The sequence below is a fragment of the Triplophysa rosa genome, linkage group LG4 (assembly GCF_024868665.1).
Source record: "Triplophysa rosa linkage group LG4, Trosa_1v2, whole genome shotgun sequence".
Lineage (NCBI taxonomy): Eukaryota > Metazoa > Chordata > Actinopteri > Cypriniformes > Nemacheilidae > Triplophysa > Triplophysa rosa.
The window spans coordinates 12,345,868-12,365,247 of record NC_079893.1 but is presented as its reverse complement, the minus strand read 5'-3'; the positions used below and the strand labels follow the sequence as shown (position 1 = coordinate 12,365,247).

Sequence of the window (19,380 nt, the reverse complement as noted above, 5' to 3'; positions counted from 1 at the left end):
TGTGATAGAATTATTAATATATCTGACTAAAGTATAACTATATATATATATATATATATAAGTGTGACTGACTAAAAGGGACAATGCAAAAAAATAAAAATGTATTTCTTCCACTATGGTAATTTGTTTGTATTTCAACACTTTTATGTCCGAGTGAACTCTTCAAAGAAGCTGCAGCCTGAGATGTTAATACGGTTTATGAATTATTCACAACAAATTGTTATTTTCTTTAATTCTTAATTTTTTTATTATTTTGATTTGCGGGCATTTCTCATAGAATATTGTGATTATTTGCAATAAATATGATTTATGAATTAGCATATCATGTAGTCAGTTCTTCTACAGTTTAAAATCAATTGACAATCCTGATATTTATGGTTGTGTGATTTTCTTGCTAAACTTAAAGCACTGCCAAACACAACTGGCCATTTACTAGAGAAGTACCGCATTTAGTCTTTAAAAGTAAAAGTGTGTAAACTGCTGAAAGATCATTCTAAGTACAGGTTTCTGAACATCAGCCAATGTTTTTGTATGTCCCTTTACAACACTCAAACAACAGCTGGTAAGAGCTCTCTGAACACACACACACACACACACACACACACACACACAAACCACCAGCACTCATACGATTCATACAGAAGAATACACAGAGACTAATGCAAATGACAAGCATCATCAGAGAGCACATACAGCTTTCTGATAATAACACCCATATGACCTGAACAGAGGGAGCCACACATTTCCAACCAGTTACGAATTTAACTTTTATGCAAAATTGGTATATCGCATAAAACATTAAAGAATTAGGTCAAAACAGTCAAAGAGAACAAAATGCTTTTTTTTTAAATGCATATAATATATAGAGAACCCATATTGGCCATTGGTCAGGCAAACAGATTAGGATGCTGGCTGGCTAGTATTATTATATAAACACAATGCCACAGTTGAGGCGCTATCAATCTACCAGTGCCTAATTTATAGCTGTCTCTGTATATTAATGTGGTAAAGGAGACAATATTTTAACATTAAAAATGACACGCTTTAACTTTAAAATGATCATCCATCTTTATGTAGCACTTCAGTGTTGTGTAATAGAGACAGGCAGTTACGGCTTCCAGGCCAGAAGAAACACAAGACCTTGTAGCAATAACGAGAAGTATTTCTATTAGGTAACTGTTTGGACGGCAGTACGTGTAGTTCTGCGCTGTGGCATTTCTGGAACGAACAGTCAAGTCTTTTACAGCGCTTTTGATGCTCTTGGACTACACTGAAGACTTCTACAGCTGTGACCAATAACAGAATCGCCATTAAATCGGGCTTGCGCTTTGTTGAGAGACAAGTGTCCGTTTAAGTTGAGAAAAAACACACTCAGGACCCGGCATACACCCGTGAACACCGAGTCCTGAGGTTTGTCAGATTTATATGTTGACAGCTTTTTGCACTTACTTAAGAGTGCTGGGATTCAGTGCGAGTCCGTTATGTATTCTTGCCTTATGTGGGAACATAATATTCTAATGGTGAGGTCACATGATCATATTTGAGGAGAGCCCAGTACTTGTTAGTGTCTACATACTACGCATGTAACTGCTGACATTATCTAAACTGTGAGGATGAGTCTGTGTCGTGTCTTACAGCGAACAACTTCTCGGTTTCCCACAGCCCGTCTGTAGGCTGCGTGTCTCCATGAGAGGACCACAGACGTCTGCGATGTCAGAGGTCATCAGTGTTTGCATTCTCCTCTCATCTCCTCATGCATTCTTTCTGTTCAAACAACGACAGCTACAGCCGTATATTCATGCCTCTCAGCTCACACAGTGCCTTTCATCACAGCTGCTAATGTGGCTACTGTTCAGTACCTCTAATGTAGGTGTAGACCAGTGGTCCTTATACGTTTCCTCTGTTGGGCTATATTAAAGTGATAGTTCACACAAAAAGGAAAATTCTGTCATCATTTTCTCACCCTCTTAGCACCACACTCAATGGTAACAGCTTTGCTGAAAAAACAGAAACCCAATAGAAACCATCACAGAAATTCTAATGGTTTCCATTAAAATACCACTATGAACTAGGGGTGTCCTTAAGGATTTACATAGTCGAATCAGAATTGGCACGTCTTGCCATATTGTCGACTGATAGTCGAATCGCACGTCTTGCCATATTGTCGACTGATAGTCGAATCGCACGCGCTTGCATGTGGGGACGACACCAGGTGGTTAACAAGGGTACAGCGCAAAGTGCAGCGCAACATTGATGCACCAAAAAAGCAATCAAACATTATTTACAGAATTTGTTTAGAACAGAATATACCTTTATAATAAATAAAAAACGAAATAAAAAAAACGAAATAAGCCAGATTCAAGTCACAATGTGCGAAATAAATTTGTTTAGGCAAAATGTCTGAAATGTAGGGGAACATATTTTCAAAACACAAGCATCTTACCATTTAAACCAGGGGTGTCCAAAGTCAGTCCTGGAGGGCCGGTGTCCTGCAAAGTTTAGCTTCAACCCTAATCAAACACACCTGAACAGCTAATCAAGGTCTCACAAAGCAGACTAGAAACTTCCAAACAGGTGTGTTGAGCCAAGTTGGAGCTAAACTCTGCAGGACAGTGGCCCTCCAGGACCGACATTGGACACCCCTGATTTAAACAGTCAAAAAGTCCCTTTCACCTTTTTCCTGCGCACTCTTTCTCCGTCCTCCTGACACGCACGCTTGCTTTCAGTGCAGAGAATGACAAGTTCAGGAAGTCTGCGCCATCACCTTGCTTGCTCTATGCGGTGATTTTGGTTATAGTTATATTTATTATTTGTATTATTTTTTTATATCATGCAGCGCAAAGTTCAGTCTAAGCAGAACCACATGCATTTACAGACGAAGTGTTAATTCATATTTATGCCCAAACATTCAGTAAGTGACAATTGTTTCATTTGCGAGTCATCTGCGGGTGTGTGCGGAACGTCCTGCTTCTCTATACTGCGATCCTGCGCTGAGTCATAGCCAGACCTCACGCTTATATGCGCCGGGGGTTTCGGTACCCAACCCTAAAAATGTCCCATTTCTTTTCATCATAAATAATATTTTTGGTGCCGCAGTGCGTGCCCGTCTGCTACGCCACTGCCCATATAACCAAAATGGCATGATCCCCATTGCATAACACCTCTGCGAAGATTCGACTGTGAGATTGGTAGTCGAATCAGGCTCCTCCTATTGAAGCATCGAATCTTCGACTATTCGGGGTCACCCCTACTATGAACCATTCGCTTTTTCCAGTAAAACTATTACAACATTCCTTTTGAAATAGTTTGACACATTTCTCTGACTGAGAAAGCATGATGCCCTGTATAGGTCTTTCTCATCTTGTTTAAAACATTCATTAATTGGTCCCCTAGTAAATGATGGGGAGAAACCAGATATTGTTGCCAAGCCCCTTTATTTTCCACTGCTAAAGTGAATGGCTGTCTAATAACACATCCAGCTAATTTAAGTTGATTGAAATCTTAAAAATTCAAGTTTATTTATTTTTCTTTCTGGCTGTTGCAGCAACTCTCATGTGACACGCACGTCATTCAGTAGTGGAAAAGGAGTTAATGTAATAATCTTAAATGGTTTTTCATGACCGGTACAGGTTAATTTAGCATGCAAGTTTAATCCTTTTTTATTTGTTTAATTGGAGGAAAAATGAAATGTTATCTTTGGACGGCACAGCTTTTTGCAGGCTGGCCACACTCGGTCAGTGGACTACGAATTGAGAACCGGTGGCATGGACTGCACTTTTACACCACACTGTGTGCAAATCCTTTACAGAACTCTGGAGTCTGATACATTAGCTTGGACATGTGGGCCGTAGTGAGCTTGTGAGGTTGATTTTCCATTGTTAAAATGGATTTTTCTATTCCTGTTTGTTGGCTGATTTCCCATTTAAGTGTGCTTTGATTAAGTATGCTTTTTTAAAGGGGTCATATGACACGGCTAAAATGAACATTATCGTTTGTTTTAGATGTATTGCAATGCGTATACACGATTTAAAGTTTGAAAACACTGTATCTCCTCTTTGCCCCGCCTCTCTGAAACGCGTGGATTTTTAACAAAGCTCATCGCTCTGAAAAGCGAGGTGTGCTATGATTGGCCAGTTAACCAGTGCGTAGTGATTGGTGGAATACTGCAAGCGTGTGACGGAAATGTGACGCCTCTTACCATATTTGGAACATCAGGTTCCAAAGCAATTGTGCTGACAGGTACGCCCACCTTACTTGCGTATACATTTGGGCGGTCTTAGTCAAATCATACCATGAACTGATGTAGATTTGTAGGGGTGTTGTTACACGAGGCGTTTCAGACAGGTCTGGGTGAGCATTCGCTTTTAGATAGAATGCATCTTTTTTTCCGACACTTGCAATTTTACGTGTCTAATACATGCATGGGCAACTTATAACACACCAAAGACACAGAAAAACACATATTCGCGCCATATGACCCCTTTAAATGCTTTGTTTGTTTGAGTAAAACACCCTTAGCAACATTGGGTCAACCATGGCCGGAATGTTTGTGGCACATTGGGGGAGATGTTTAGGAAACCTGTTGAACCTTTTGAAATATTGAACCTATATTGTAATATATGTGCTGATAAATGCTCAGACACTTCACAGAAGCTTTAAAGATTAAGACTGGAAAGTTAAAGATTATTAGTTGTTTACAAGAGTTCATCTTTAAAATATGATTTGGGTTTGTGAACCCACATCCGCATGTTTATTTCTATTCCAACTTTCGATATGAAATGGAGTGCATATGTCTGCACAGCATCCACTAGTGTTGTCATGAGCTGCTTCACGATCACCTCTCCACCTCTGTGATGTCATGAAATAGGGAGTTAAGTTGAGTGGAGCCTGAGAAATACAGTAAACCAGTGCAGCTGATACACACATGGGAATTTGGTCACATACTGTGCAAAACAGCAGCCTATAGATGTGCACGTGCGCATGCGTGTTTGTTGTGGGACAGGATAAAATAGGAAAGACGGTAGAAATAGCCTTGGATCTCTCCTTCACAGGCATTCGTTCAAGCATGCACTGTGAATACATGGAGAAATTAATTTTCAGCATGGGTGCAAGTCAATGGCCTCTCTCGCTCGCACACACACAATCAGTCTCTTACCCCGTCTGCATTTCAAACCAACCTCTGACAAGGACGACAAGTTTAGGACATCCATCATGGAAATCAGTGACCCCAGATATCAACATTCACACCAACAGCAGAGCATCTTAATTTACTGCTCCTTCATATGACTCTCCTGCTAAACTTCTGGGAATTCTCAGGGTCACCTTAAATGTACCCCAGCTGTAATAGACAGATAAAGATCTCATGAGTGATATTGGCCTGGCCTTTTCTAAGGTTATGATCCACTGGAAACAGGAAAGGTCACTATACGGTACAGCTACTTGAAGCTCTGCTCTTTTTTTTGTGTGTAGTTGGTTCATGATGACCAATGTGAAGCCAAAGACAATATTAATATTAATATTGATTTACTTAGCACGTTGTAAGCTTCCTGTGCTTTAGCTTTTTGAAACTTTGGAGAGTAAAACCTCTGAAATATTGCATCTTTGAACATGCATCCAGATGGACATTTTTGTTCAATGCGGCACATTTTTCAGTTAAAAGAACAAAAACGTCTTTTAGTTAAAAATGGTCCTGTCCAACTTTTATATCTGGATCACTGTATTTATATCTATGTCAATTTTTACATCATTTCTACACTGTAAAAATATTATTAAGTCATGTCAACATATATATTTACATTACATTAACTCAACAAAATAAGCAAAACATCTTCAGCTTGATATAGCAACTTATTACTAACAAAATTAAAAATAGGAGTTTGAAAAGCTAATTTGATTATACTTAAACATTTTAGGCAGCATTTTTTGTCTTCAGTTTAATCCCTACAGTTCATGTCTTTGCCAACTTCTGAATAACAGTTTTTAACATTTCTAGCCAAATTATTGCAAAAAAATCGAATTAGAAAGAGTTTTATTGCCTTTACACACACAAGGAGTTTGTCTTAGTGACAGAAGTTTCCAGTGCACAAACAGGATAAAAAGTGATAGTCTAAATAAATATGTATTAAACAACACATGACAAAAAGAACAATATTTGACAAAAGGACAACAGACAGTATATTGTATGTACAAAATGTGCTATAAAAACAATTATAATTTTCTATATGCAAATGTCGCAAGGGAATTCAATTCAATTCAATTCAATTTTATTTATATAGAGCTTTTCACAATGTGCATTGTTCCAAAGCAGCTTTACAGGAGCAAATAAGAAAAACACAGAAAGGTAAAACACAGCACAGTGCATGGTGTTTATAGACCAAGCAAGATCATTATAATAAATAATATCTAATAAATAAATGAATAAATAAATAAATAAATGCAGTCTCCCGGTGAGCAAGCCAACACTGCACTGCTCTGCTGTGGCGAGGAACCCAAACTCCAATGCTGAATAATGGAGAAAAAAAAACCTCGGGAGAAACCAGGCTCAGCCGGGAGGGCCAGATCTCCTCTGACGTGTCATGGCTGCACTCAGTGACCCCGACCAAAGCCACCGAGCAACGTCCACGAAGAACAGGGAGAGCCCACGAGCCGCGACCCAGGAAGCCCCACCCGCCGAAACCGTGCAGGTCCAACCCGGTCTCATTCCGCGATCAACAACAGACAACAGAGGAACAACCAGGGAATGTGGATATCTGTATGATATATTAAATCAATAACGTACGTAAAATAAATATGAGTATATATAGTTGGGAAATACTATAGTATTTGCTAATCTGAGTTCCTTTGCATACAAATTGTTCAGATAAACAGGAGGACTTAAACCACACACACAAGGGTCTCCTACACACTCGTACTCAGTAGAGGAATACATCATTACCTGATCAGTCACTCTCTATAGACTTAAGGAGCTCAGAGTAAAAGTTAATTAGCACGGCCATCTATTCTAATCATTCTTTGTGTGGTGTGGACATACACGCTCACACACATGTGTTCGTCTTACGCTCAAACCGGAGTGAATCACAGTCATTCGAGAGGCCCTGCCACTCCTGAACAGCTATCCAAATAATTCTCTCTACTGAACCTCAGCCAAATGCATTCTGGGATGGGGGGCTGCTCTGCGACCTCTGATTACAGGCTGATCTTTGACTCCCCAAGATTTGCTTGTGAAATTATGTAGATTGTCATTTTTAGTACAAAGAGTAAAATTATAGTTTGAAGTTAGCAAAGCTTTTATCATTTATGATGACATCAGAAGACAAAATAAAAGATAACGTACCGTCACCTGATCATCTGATTATAAAAATGATGTTTTCATATATTGAGCACAGAATGAGCACAGAATCCTGAGATTAGCATATCGGAATTGAGTATTTCCAAGAAACATGTAAACACAGTAAGGCTTTAGAATGATTTTACCCTTCTGAACCAAATAATCTCTATACCAATAGATAAAATCAAGAATGTTTGCACTTTTCTCTGTACCCCTGTGCAGTTTTCTTACCAGTTCTCAAAGCCTCTATAGGCTCATTTTAAGAATGCAGATGTATGTGTTCCACACATCCATGTACTTTATTTGTGTTTTCTATGTCATTGTGTCACAGTCTCAATGTCAACTTTGTCGCACATAGACCGCATCCGCGATGACTGCCACCACAATCTCTTTTAATCAATACTGCACAGTCCAGCTGCCAATCAAATATTCCCTCCTGCCCAAGTGTTCACCATCTCACTCTGCAGCTCTTGACAGCCCCGCATTCAGATGCAAAACAGTCAGATTGATTTGTTATGTGGCATTTTAACATGGCCACAGACAGGTTACCCCTAAGTCCTTAAAATGTTTTTAAAGGGCTGCTAAAGACAGGGAAATGGTCAATGAAAGCCATAAAGAGAGATCTCGTCTCGTAAAAAGACATGTTTGAAAGTATCATTAGTGTCCTACCTTACTGCAGGTATTCTCCGTGCCTGGAAATCTAGTCATAATCATAAAAGTAGGGGGAAAGAATGAAGGATCTCTATAATAACAGAGTCTTCGATGCTGTTTTGTGTTCCAATGAGCTCGTCTATTAGCGTATAAAACTGAAATTTGGAGCTTTTAGAGATGACGTTCCCATGATTTTCAGACAATCTCCCAGCTTGAGGTTCCTGTGGAGAGAGAGAACAGAACAGACCCAGACAACTCTCCCCATGTCACTGAACTTAACGTCTGCCAGCTATTACTGGACGGCACCATTACGCAAGTCTGCTTAGCTCACCGACAATACGTTAGCTTCGCCAAAAACGAGATGAGTATGTGAGTATAATGAGTTCAGAAACCAGAATCTGCTCGCCTCACATGTCACTTAAATGACTTCCATTTGCTTCCTAAGTATTTTGTGCATGTTTATTTCTTCGAATGCAGAACTCATTGTGTTGTTGCTTTGTACTTTTATGCTTTGTTGCATTTGTAAATGTTCTACTTACAATGGTAGCGTTTTTCTGGTGTAGTCTTGGTACCTTGCTCCACGATCGCCAGCACTTTTGCACACACAAATACACATTTCCATAATGCTGATGATTCCCAGTGGATTTGATGGGACATACTGCCTCTACTAATTGGCACATCAATAATGTTCTCCAGATATGAGCGTGTCTTAATGAGCTGCATCTTACATACTCTAGGGCAGTTTTTGTACATATACATGAATTAAAGAAATAGTTTGCCAAAAAATGAAAATTCGGTCATTATTTGCTCACCTTCTTGTCGTTCCAGACTCATTTGGGTTATTTTTTCTGTGGAACACAATAAGCACAATGCTTAGAATTGTTATTTAGCTCTTTCTACACAACCGGAGTTCATGGTGTCCATGTCTGTTAAAGGGATAGTTCACCCAAAAATCAGAAAACTCCCATAGTATTTATGTTCCCTACTATGGCAGTAAATGGAGGATGAGATCTGTTTGGTTACTGAGATTCTTCCAAATATCTTTATTTGTATTCAGCAGAACAAAGGAATTCAGTAAACAAGTCCTGTAAATACCTGTAACGTAACGCATTCAGGGATATTTTTGATGCGAGTCTTCTGTCATTTCTGGCATCTTAACCTGACATTTTACTTACATTTCTTTTTTAATATGCACGTATGCCCTCTAGGTTAACATATGTGGCGTAGTCATTTTTAAAAAGGAATCCAATGTTGTACACATCTCTCCCTCCTCTTTTGATGAAAGAGCATGGGTTCAGAGTGACACGCCTGCCTCAGGAGACCCTACCAAACGCTCTCTGCATCCCTGATGAGGTCAGGCCTCCCTGAGCAGGGTTTCCATCTCATTCCTGATTTCAGAGTACCTTGATTAACATAAAGGTCCTCTGGAGAGTTGGCGTCCAATAACATCGCCCCCTCCTCTTTGTTTCCCCCCGCTGATTGACACAAGATGGCGGCCCACATTAAATGCCCATCAGCCCTGCATTAAGTTTGGAAACGGACAAGTCGTGGAACAATGAGGGGTCGACCCATTCACGTAATAAACTGGAAAAATCTCCCCAAAGGCTTAAATTGGAACAGGTCCTTTTTAATAGAATAGTTGTGGATAAATAAATGCATGGCTTATACAATGAATGGTTGAAAACATGAAAAGAGAAAAAACTCCAATGTTTAGTTTGATTTGTTCAGTTTAGTTTTGGTTTTTGCTTCGATTTGTGTTGCTTTTTGTTATGTGCTTTGTTTTGCTTCGCTTTCCTTTTTTGCTTTGCTTTTTTGTTTTGGTTGTTTTGTTTTGTTGTCGTTTCGTTTCATTTTTGGTTACCATACATTTCAAAGCAATACCTTTTTTTGCTTCTCCACATCACATATGCATTTGGTCTCTCTATCCTGTAACAGCTTTTCTAAAGCAGTGGTTCTCAAACTTTTTCGTTGTAAGGCCCCCTTTGTGTAGAGTGCATCGCTTTGCGGCCCCCCAAATAAAGACTTATAATCTTAAATGTAATATTTTTATTTAAACAAAAACATATTCGGTTATACAATGCTGAAACATCAATTCGTTTTTCTGGTGGTCTTATTTTTCTGATGTTTGATTGCATAAAATCTATGATCAATTTCTATATTTCATAAAATGCCACAAAATCTGTGGCCCCCTGGATCCATCTCGGGGCCCCCCCAGGGGCCACGGCCCCCAGTTTGAGAACTACTGGTCTAAAGTACACTTACATGAGCTCTACTGCAACGTATCTAAGCATCTAAATTCAAAAGGTATCTCATTGGGTTTCATCTCAACTTTTCCTGGCTTGTACTGTATCGCTCCTTGTTGTCACTCATGAAGTTGTCGCAATCCAGTTTTCTGTCAAGCTTGTTGTCATATTGCAAATGTCACATGTCACAGCATCTCTCATTGCCCTTTTGTTTTAAAGTTCTAATTAAGAAAGCTGGGAGTGCAAATTAAGCGGAATTAGCTGTCAGCCAATTCACATTTAAGTGAGTGATGCTAAGACCCTTCCGGTAAGCGTTTAAATGATATAAATTGCAGTTTAAGTGCAGGGCCTAATGTTTGTCTTGAAATTAATGTGACACAAGGCAGCAATGACAATCAAGGCTCTTCTCATACTCATTTGGGCTCGTTTAGAGGCCTTTGTGCCCACAAAGCTTTGAGCAAATTAACACAATTGCTGTTTTTTATGAGCAGTCATAAACGGAGGCCCTCCTTTGGCGGCTAATGAAGAGAGAAACAGCTTGTGTTCCAATGTTATGACAGTCGAAGAACAATCATAGCTCAGGAAAAAACAACGCTCTCAGACTCCCCACGGCACGTTGAGATGAGACTAAACAAAAGAGCTTAGATATCTCGTCGTGCTCATGTAAGATGATCTGCTTTGCTCCAGCGGTTCTGTCCTGGAAGCATATGCTTGTAATTTGTGTGTATTATGTCATTTGTGACTGTTGAAAGCACATTTTGACAGACTCCGTTACCCATGCTACTTAGTTACGTCCTCTGAGGAGCTTTACGTGAATTTACGGACATGTGAATTAAAAAAAAAAAAAATCTATCACAATCTGTCTCATGTTGTGCCGTATTCGCTCCTGTGCTTATTTGACCAAAGCATCTCTGCACAGCTGTTATTTTGTTTCTCTGTCCGTAGGCCTCAATGACACTGGGTTTCTCTGTTGTCTCTTCTCATAGGCTTTGGAGAGCGAGTTTGTTTCCTGTCAGCTGCATCAGTGGATTGATCTGATATTTGGCTACAAGCAGCAAGGACCTGAGGCCGTCAGATCTCTTAATGTCTTCTATTACTTGACTTATGAAGGAGCAGTCAACCTCAGCTCCATATCTGAACCCATGATCAGAGAGGTAAGTTTGTCTCTTTATCTCATGCATGAGCTCTGTTACGCAGCCTAGCGGTCTACCTAAGCTAGCATCCTAACAGTCATGCAACTTCCTGATAAGTGGAATGCTCTACATAGGCATCACCTTGCACAGTCTTCATTTGCATATTGCCACTCTAATGGCGCAAATCTCATACACCATCACTGACCTTTGAACAGTGCATTCTGGCATTGCCTTCTTCCTGAAAGTTGCGTTAGAATGAAATTTCTTAAAAAGCAGCAAAATTAAGATGCCCACCTTAATGGACAGCTTTTGCATCCACAGCTAAACATAAGATATATGAAATTGCTCCCTACCTCACTTGTTTTGGAACAGAGCAACATTCTCTCACAAACTCTTTCACAAGCATTCTTGAGGTCCAACATAACGCATTTTATAAATGTGTGAGCTTCAGAGACACTTTGTGAAACATTCGTTTAGCTGTTTTTCACGTGCGAGGCCTAAAGATATGCCGCAGGCTTAATATGAATCTTTTTTCACACTTTTCTTTCCCTCCTGTACCTCTTTCTCTCCCACACTCATTTATTATTCATCTTTTCCTGGCTGTGAGCTGGCATGTAGAAGAACAGCCTAGTTTAGACAGGGAATTACAGGTAGCTTACTAACTGGCAGCTACAGGTGTGCTTCAAACGACCTGAGGACGGCTTTTTCTGTAGGAATATCACTTATATTTAATACGTATATTGGACATGGACACTAGAGTTATTAATAACAAAGTTATTAAGACTCTGTCTACACTAGTGCGTTTTCATTTGAAAACGGAGTTTTCCGTTTCAAAACGCTCTTCGTCCACACTTGCGTTTTCAAGCGTTTCCCAAACGCTGCCCAAACGAAACGTCTGAAAACGCTTACCTCCATGTACTGCGCATGAGTAAAACTTAAGACACGTCAGCATGTGTCATTTCTGTCAGGCGTTTATTTGCTTTTTGCCTTATTATGTCACGGCAATGTGGAGCAATGACACAGTTTTTTTAAATAGACGGGCAATGAGGTAACTTATGCTGGATTCACACCAAATGCGAACAATCGCGTTCCACGCTCTTTATTACTCGCGGGAAAAGTTCGTTATTTTCGCGTGAGTCACGCGATCAGACAAACATTTTCAACCTTCGCGGAAGACGAGATCGAGGCGTGGTCGCGGCAATTGCGCCGCCTGATTCGCGTCATTCGCACCGCCTACCGCGAGTTCGCGCCTATACGCGCATTTACATTGACTTTGTATGTAATTTACTCGCGCAAAACGCTTAATTCGCGTTTGTTGTGAACCCGCTTTTAGAGATGTTGCTGCGGGTAACACAAGACTATAAAGCTGTGAAAGTGAAACTTAACTCACGCTCCGCTGCCAAACAATAACTGCGAGTAATTAAATATTCTGTCTCCTAAAATGCAATCTAAAGTATGCATGAACTGATATTAATGCTATCAAACAGGAGAGCAGCCGAAACAACTGCGTCACATGACGAAAAACATGTCATCGTTTTTTTTAACCCATCCGTTTATCCTCATCCACAACGAGAAAACGGCGTTTTCAAATGTATCCACTTTCGAGTGCATTTTCAAAAAGCTCCGTTTTCATTGACAAAAACGCTGTCTCAGTGTGGACCTTAAATCAGCCTGCAATGCAAATATTCCAAATTTTCCCCAAAATAACTGTGTTACTGATACTGACAAATGAGTTACTTGATGAAAGCAGATTTGGTTCTTCTTATTTAAAAAGAGGCAGAGCCTACAGAGAAGCTTGTTATTTATTTGTGCTAAATAGAGAGACTGTAATCTGAATTAATTTGAACCAACAGAATTTGTGCTTGTCAAAAAGTAAATGTTTAATTGTTTACAGTGTTACGTATTAAAGCAAAATGAAAGGCCTCGTGTTATGTTCTTACGATGATTTTATTGTGTTTTAAGGACACTTTTCCTCATCTTCACATAACACATCTAAATATAATGTAAAATAATACTTAACAAGAGCCTGTTGTTCGTTCTTGCTGTGAACAGATTCGAAATGAACCAGCGCTCTCTCAAGTGATCCACAAATAAATGACGTTTCCTAAACTGAGCGGTTAGTTTCGTTTTAAACGTCTCATATATCAAATTGTTCATCCTCGGGCTCAAGAAATCCGTAACAGCAAACAGCGACTCTTAATAATGTGCTCACGTTGCGTGTGTGTAAACTTGTCAATGACGACCTGGATAGTGTGCGTCCGCGGTAGCGGGAAACATCAGTGACACGTAAGTGATATGTGAGTGACCCAGCCTGCACTGGTGGCGGGCTCGCGTTCTACTCGTCTTTCCACATGAAATAACAGCTAGAAGAAATTCCATGTTTGCAGGTCGTGCATGCGCGAAATGCTTCGAAAACTGGTCACAAAATGCGACCATTTAGTCGCAGTCTGGAGCCCTGTATAGAAATGTTAAACCATCATTAAATTCATTAGGATCCTTACAGACACACCAGACTACTTACTCTAGAGGACAAAACACATTGCAAACAGTGCTTGTGTAAAGAAGATTTACTATCCAAAACTATCTGCTTTACATCATCCCGGGCGAGCAGGATGTTGGTGTTACTTAGCCTGGCATGGTGGTCTGATGTCCATTATCCTTGTGTTTAGTAGTCATGAAGACATGCTTTTTTGTTGTCCTTGAAGCATCAATGTCTTGGATGTGAGCTGAACAGAACTATAAGTACAGGGTATTTATGTATAGACCATTAGTAGCATATTTATTAAATGCAGTTGACTCTTGTACTCGGGTGTTGATTGTTCAGCCAACAAAGCGTTAAAAATACCTCTTGCCCAAATTTCAAATGGTTCTTCACTAAATTCATGATTCCAATTTCTGTCTGAAGCAAAATGATAGGTGTGTATGTAAGACATCTATTAATATTTCGTTCATGTTTAGAGAAACTAAAAGTTAAAAAGCCGTTACACCGTTAACTTTAAATGTCAAGTATCAAATCTTAAAACAGCTCTCCTGTTTTTCAATTTAGCTAAATATGGTTTCAGGTTAGAAGACGTTTATTGACCAATTGAAGGCGTTTGTATTACAATTATGATGAATGTATGTCGTTTTTCAACTTCAACATTTTGAGACATACACACGGACATAAAGTGGCGGATATTTTAGGTGTTCTGATGCTTGAAGTTCATAAGCAGTGTAGCTGTCTGAGTGTGAATGGCCGAGGTGAATGTGTACACTGGGACAGCAGGCTGGTGTCCGGGTGGCTCCAGTCTTCCTGCCCTTCATGCTCAGTGACTGAGGCTGATTAACGACTCGCCTCACCTTACTCCCATCTAGGTGATCCTGCTATCTCTTTATAGCTCTTTCCTTCCTTCCTTCCCTCTATCTATCTCTTCATCCCTCTATCTGATGCAGATTCATTGCCTATCTGCCCCAGTCATCTTTCTCTAGTTCAGCCATTACCCTGCACACTTCCTGTTTAATAAGCAGGGGTTAAATGGGATTCCTAACGCCTGACTGCCACTCTTCCATCCACAGGCCATTAGGAGATCAATAAATTCACACGGCCGCGTCTGCTATCACACTGTAATAAACACGCTTGGAAAAAGCTTTTAAAGGATCTAATGCATAAGAAGTGGGTGAGCAAGAGAGAACGCACATCGGAACAGGACTGACAGGGCTCAACATGAACCATGGCCCGGGGCCGGTGTGAAAGAGTTTCGGACAGTTGATAGAACTGTCACATGCCCTGTTGGCCCAGTGCTGCATTCCCATGATTTGGTGATCACAAGTGTTTTTATGTCTTGCAAATTCAAACATTTATTTAAGCATCAGTCGAGGTTGGGTAAATGCTTAACAAGTTAGTAATGTTTTGCACGATATGTCATCTTTTTTAGCAAGGGTTTAGATTGAAATGTTTTATAAATGATTTAGGTCATGCTGCAAAACTGACAATAATGCATGATTTTCTATATATGAAGATAGATATAAACATCGATTTGTTATAGATCCGTCTAGCAGTTTTTCACGTTACCTCATAGAAATCCTAGTGCCCCACTCCGTGCCCTAGTTTGAAGAACTAAATTAGAAAAATAAACAATCAGCGAGTTGTTGCTTTGGCTCTTAGAACAGTGAGGGTGTATGTTTGTCTGAAAGCAGCAGGCAGGGCATCAGATCTGTGTGTTCTCAGATGGCCTTTGTGGGGAAACCAACTGCTGGGTTCTGGTTTTTCAACATGCAGACCAGTTTGTGCAAGACTGGGATTTGTCAGACAGAGAAGACAGCTGAGTTTTCTGATGGCAGACTGTGCGTGTAATTGCGTCTCAATGTATGTTGAGTCCTGTATGCACGTGTGGAACGTCTCACGGCAGATTAGGGTCACTCAGGAGACTGGGCCATGTTTACTCAGACGATGATTACTTCCTGTCTTTGCCCTTTCACCACAAAAAAGAACATGACAGACACATAACGGTCCCTTTACACGTGAAATAAAAAGACTAACACACACACACATTCGCACACACACAGTCCTCGTTCATCCAATCAAGCAGACCCTTTTCTGAAGTCTGAGACTAATCTGACCTTTGAAATTCTTACATTTAGAGAGCAACCCTTCCCCAATCTCTTCTATGTATGTATGGAGACCCCATTATGCAAAATAAGAAAATTTGGTCACAGCTTGTTGTACAGCTAAATTGCCTTGTCAAGGGTTAGAGTAAATCAGGTGACTTGCGGAGCGTGACTGTGTGCGTCTCTGAATGCGTGTGCATACATACGGGGTATTTCCATCATTTAAATGTGTAGAATATAAAGAGACCTCATCAGATACGCACTAGTGATCCTAAAGAGATTGGCCCCTCTAGTATGGCTAGCACCCATATAAGTTTCTCTTCTCATTGGCTGGATGCTCTGACCTGAGCACTGCTGTATTGCTCTAATGTGCTAGTAAATGTCAGTAGAGAATTTAATGAAGATGGGTCAGGTGCCCGGGCAAGACGCATCAACATATTAGCCTAAATGGAACGTCATAAACTAACATCCTCGACCTTCATCCTGTCTTTGACGCCAACCCAAATGCTGCACTGCTGAATTGCATTTGTGCCCTGTGGATAGCAATACATTAAGCAAGACGATCTGTTTTTGAAGTATGTGTAACATTTGATTAATTTATTTAAAGTGTAATACTAGATTAGTCTACTTATTGTTAGCTTGTAAGTTGTACTTAAATTTGAGCTTTAAACTTGAAAACTCTCTGACATTGAAAACAACGCCACACATTGGGATCTGTTTTAGACAGCACCATTGATTTTATTTATTCAAAATGTTGTAAGTCACGTTTAGTTGTCATAGCCCATCGTTTAACAGATATATTTTTGTTGTCTGGCCAAATGATGTCAACAATACAACACGTAATGTTATTTTATTAATAAAAAACTTAAACAAATTATTTGCATTATTTGTTCGGAAAAAAACAATAGTAATTTAGCTTGTATTTGTGCGATTATACTGTACGTATGCTGCATTGTGAGATGTATACAGTGCAAGGTTTTATGTATAATTTGCACAAACTCGTTCTGCTCATGTTGCATTAATAAGGCGGTCAAGTGGTCTTTACTTCTATTCCTCACAGCTGCGCTTTTGGTGGTCAAATTCTTGTCTACTTGTTTGGTTGTCTACTTTCAAAAAGATTCTTGGAGGCAAAGGCCTCATGCATTACAGAGGCAAAGGCCTCATGCAAGAAAACACTGTTGCTTCAAAGAGAATTGCCCGGAAAAAACACATTTCATACTTAATAGGTGACGCAATGCGGTTTCACCAAACACCAAAGAATTCGGCAGAGAATTAAAGAATTGATGCCACACATAGTGTCAAAATTTGCTTTTGAGTAGAAATCAGCCAATCATATAATTGAAACGGGGTGTCTTCCCTTGCGTGGCCTCTTCTGAACCTCATTTCTTTAGAATGGTATTTCCAGACACAGTAGTCTGTCATCTGTGTTCCATCAATGGCTCTAATGAGATCACTAGTGGATTTACACTATATAAAGAAGAGTTTGTGCGGTGGAGTCTATTGTTACCAGCGGAGTGGGCTGAATCAGATCAAAGCGGGAGAGAGGGATGAGAAAAGAGAAGGAGAGATAAAGAGCTAGGAACATACGGAAAGGATTGATGGGCGGCCCGAGCAAAGTGGAAAAAGAAAGAGGCGGAAGATTGAAGAAATACAATGAGAGAGATAGTCTCCTCACTTGCTTTCATGAATCCAGCCTGAGCAGTCAGACGAGAGCTGGGACATTTCTGCCATGCCTCTCTCTCTCTCTCTCTAGCGTGGGATCAGCCTGGTTTCTCTCTTGAATCATGGAAATCCCATCTGAAATTCACACTGATCTAACGCACATCACACACAGCTGTACATGACCACACTGCACTGTGGGATAGCGAGATACTTGCACTCAAAGGCAGAGACAAAACCACATGTATAGGATGTGAGAACTCTGCTCTTTTTTCATGGTTGAGGTCAACTTTCTCTCTCCTAAATGTACAGTATGTACATTTTTGTGTGATATTAATTTATTAATGCAGTACATGCCGATTCTCAATCAAAATTGTTTCGCATGTCTCTTTAGGTGCTGTGGAGTGAAGAAATAATGCAAAATACAATGAATAAAATAGAAATTAAATCCCAATACAATTATAATATTTATAAAGAAAGTTTTCAAGAATTTTTTGTTTATATGACAGTTTTCGTTTTACAATGAGTCACAAATTGATGTCCAGTCTAAACAATCCTAAGGCAAAACCAGATTAAAGTAATAGTTCACCCAAAAATGAAAATTCTATCATAATTTCCTCACCCTCTTGTCATTTCAAACCTTTATGACTTTCCGTGTTCTGCAGAACACAAAAGAAGATATTTTGAAGAAAGTTGGTTACCGAACAGCACTGGCCCCCATTCACTTCTATTGTATAGAAACAAAACCAATGCAAGTGAATGGGGGGCAGTTAACGACATTCTTCAAAATATCTTCTTTTGTATTCTGCGTCATGATTCTTCGTATTCTGAGTCATAAAGGTTTGAAATAACAAGAGGGGGAGTAAATGATGACAGCATTTTATTTTGGGGTGAACTGTCACTTTAAAACCAGTTCTTAAACAAACAGTCTGGTTCACAAAAATATAGTTCGATTTTAACTCTTTACCATTATTATCATCATTATTTCCACCTCTCTCTCTCTCTCTCTCTCTCTCTCTCTCTCTCTCTCTCTCTCTCTCTCTCTCACGCACTCACACACACATTACTTTGAGTGTGTATTAGTTGATATAGTCCAGGGCAGGTTAGCCACTGTCTCAAGGTGATATTTATAGTCCAATATCTCTTCATTAGTGCCACCAAAGCCCCTAACCCTCACTCTCTTTCTCTCAGGCAGTGGAGTCTCAAATCAGAAGTTTCGGACAGACGCCCTGCCAGCTGCTAATCGAGCCCCACCCCCCACGCAGCTCTGCCATGCAAGTGGTGAGTAACACACAAACACTGTATCACTGTCTAACACAGACAACCGTTATGATCAGAGTGTGCTCCACGTCAGACACTCTTTCTGAACCACAGACACTTCAACCAAAGTTATTATTCTCATCTAATAATCTAATTACATAAGAAATGTGGGGGAAATGTGAGTGAATGTAGCCACAAATTCCGGATTGAGGGAACAAAATGGGAAGATTCAAAAATATGTCGCTGAAAAATTCGCATTGGTTGACCACTGATCTGAATATTTGGCAGAATGCGTCCTATTTTATGGCTGTTCTGGCCCTGAAAGTTTATTATTGATTTTGCAACTATAACATTGGTATGAAAATTCACTTTTTCCCAATGAATTTGAAGTGAACATCAAAAAACAAAGCCCTAGAAACAAACGTGCTGAAGCAGCAATCTAGTATTTATGCACACTGTCTGATAGATATGTCTGTAAATCGATCTAGTCACTGCTTTCTGCTGTACTTGTACCTTCACT

At 39.8% G+C, this 19,380-nt stretch overlaps 1 protein-coding gene across 3 annotated transcripts in view; it reads left to right on the top strand.

The window, feature by feature from the left end:
• The window catches only part of lrba (LPS responsive beige-like anchor protein), a 262,968-nt gene that overhangs the window by 220,749 nt on the left and 22,839 nt on the right, over positions 1-19,380 (top strand). For all 3 annotated transcript variants that reach the window (XM_057332760.1, XM_057332761.1, XM_057332759.1), the window contains exons 47-48: positions 11,208-11,375; positions 18,792-18,881. In XM_057332760.1, the coding sequence (XP_057188743.1) occupies positions 11,208-11,375; positions 18,792-18,881 (258 nt within the window). The remainder of the gene's footprint in view (positions 1-11,207; positions 11,376-18,791; positions 18,882-19,380) is intronic.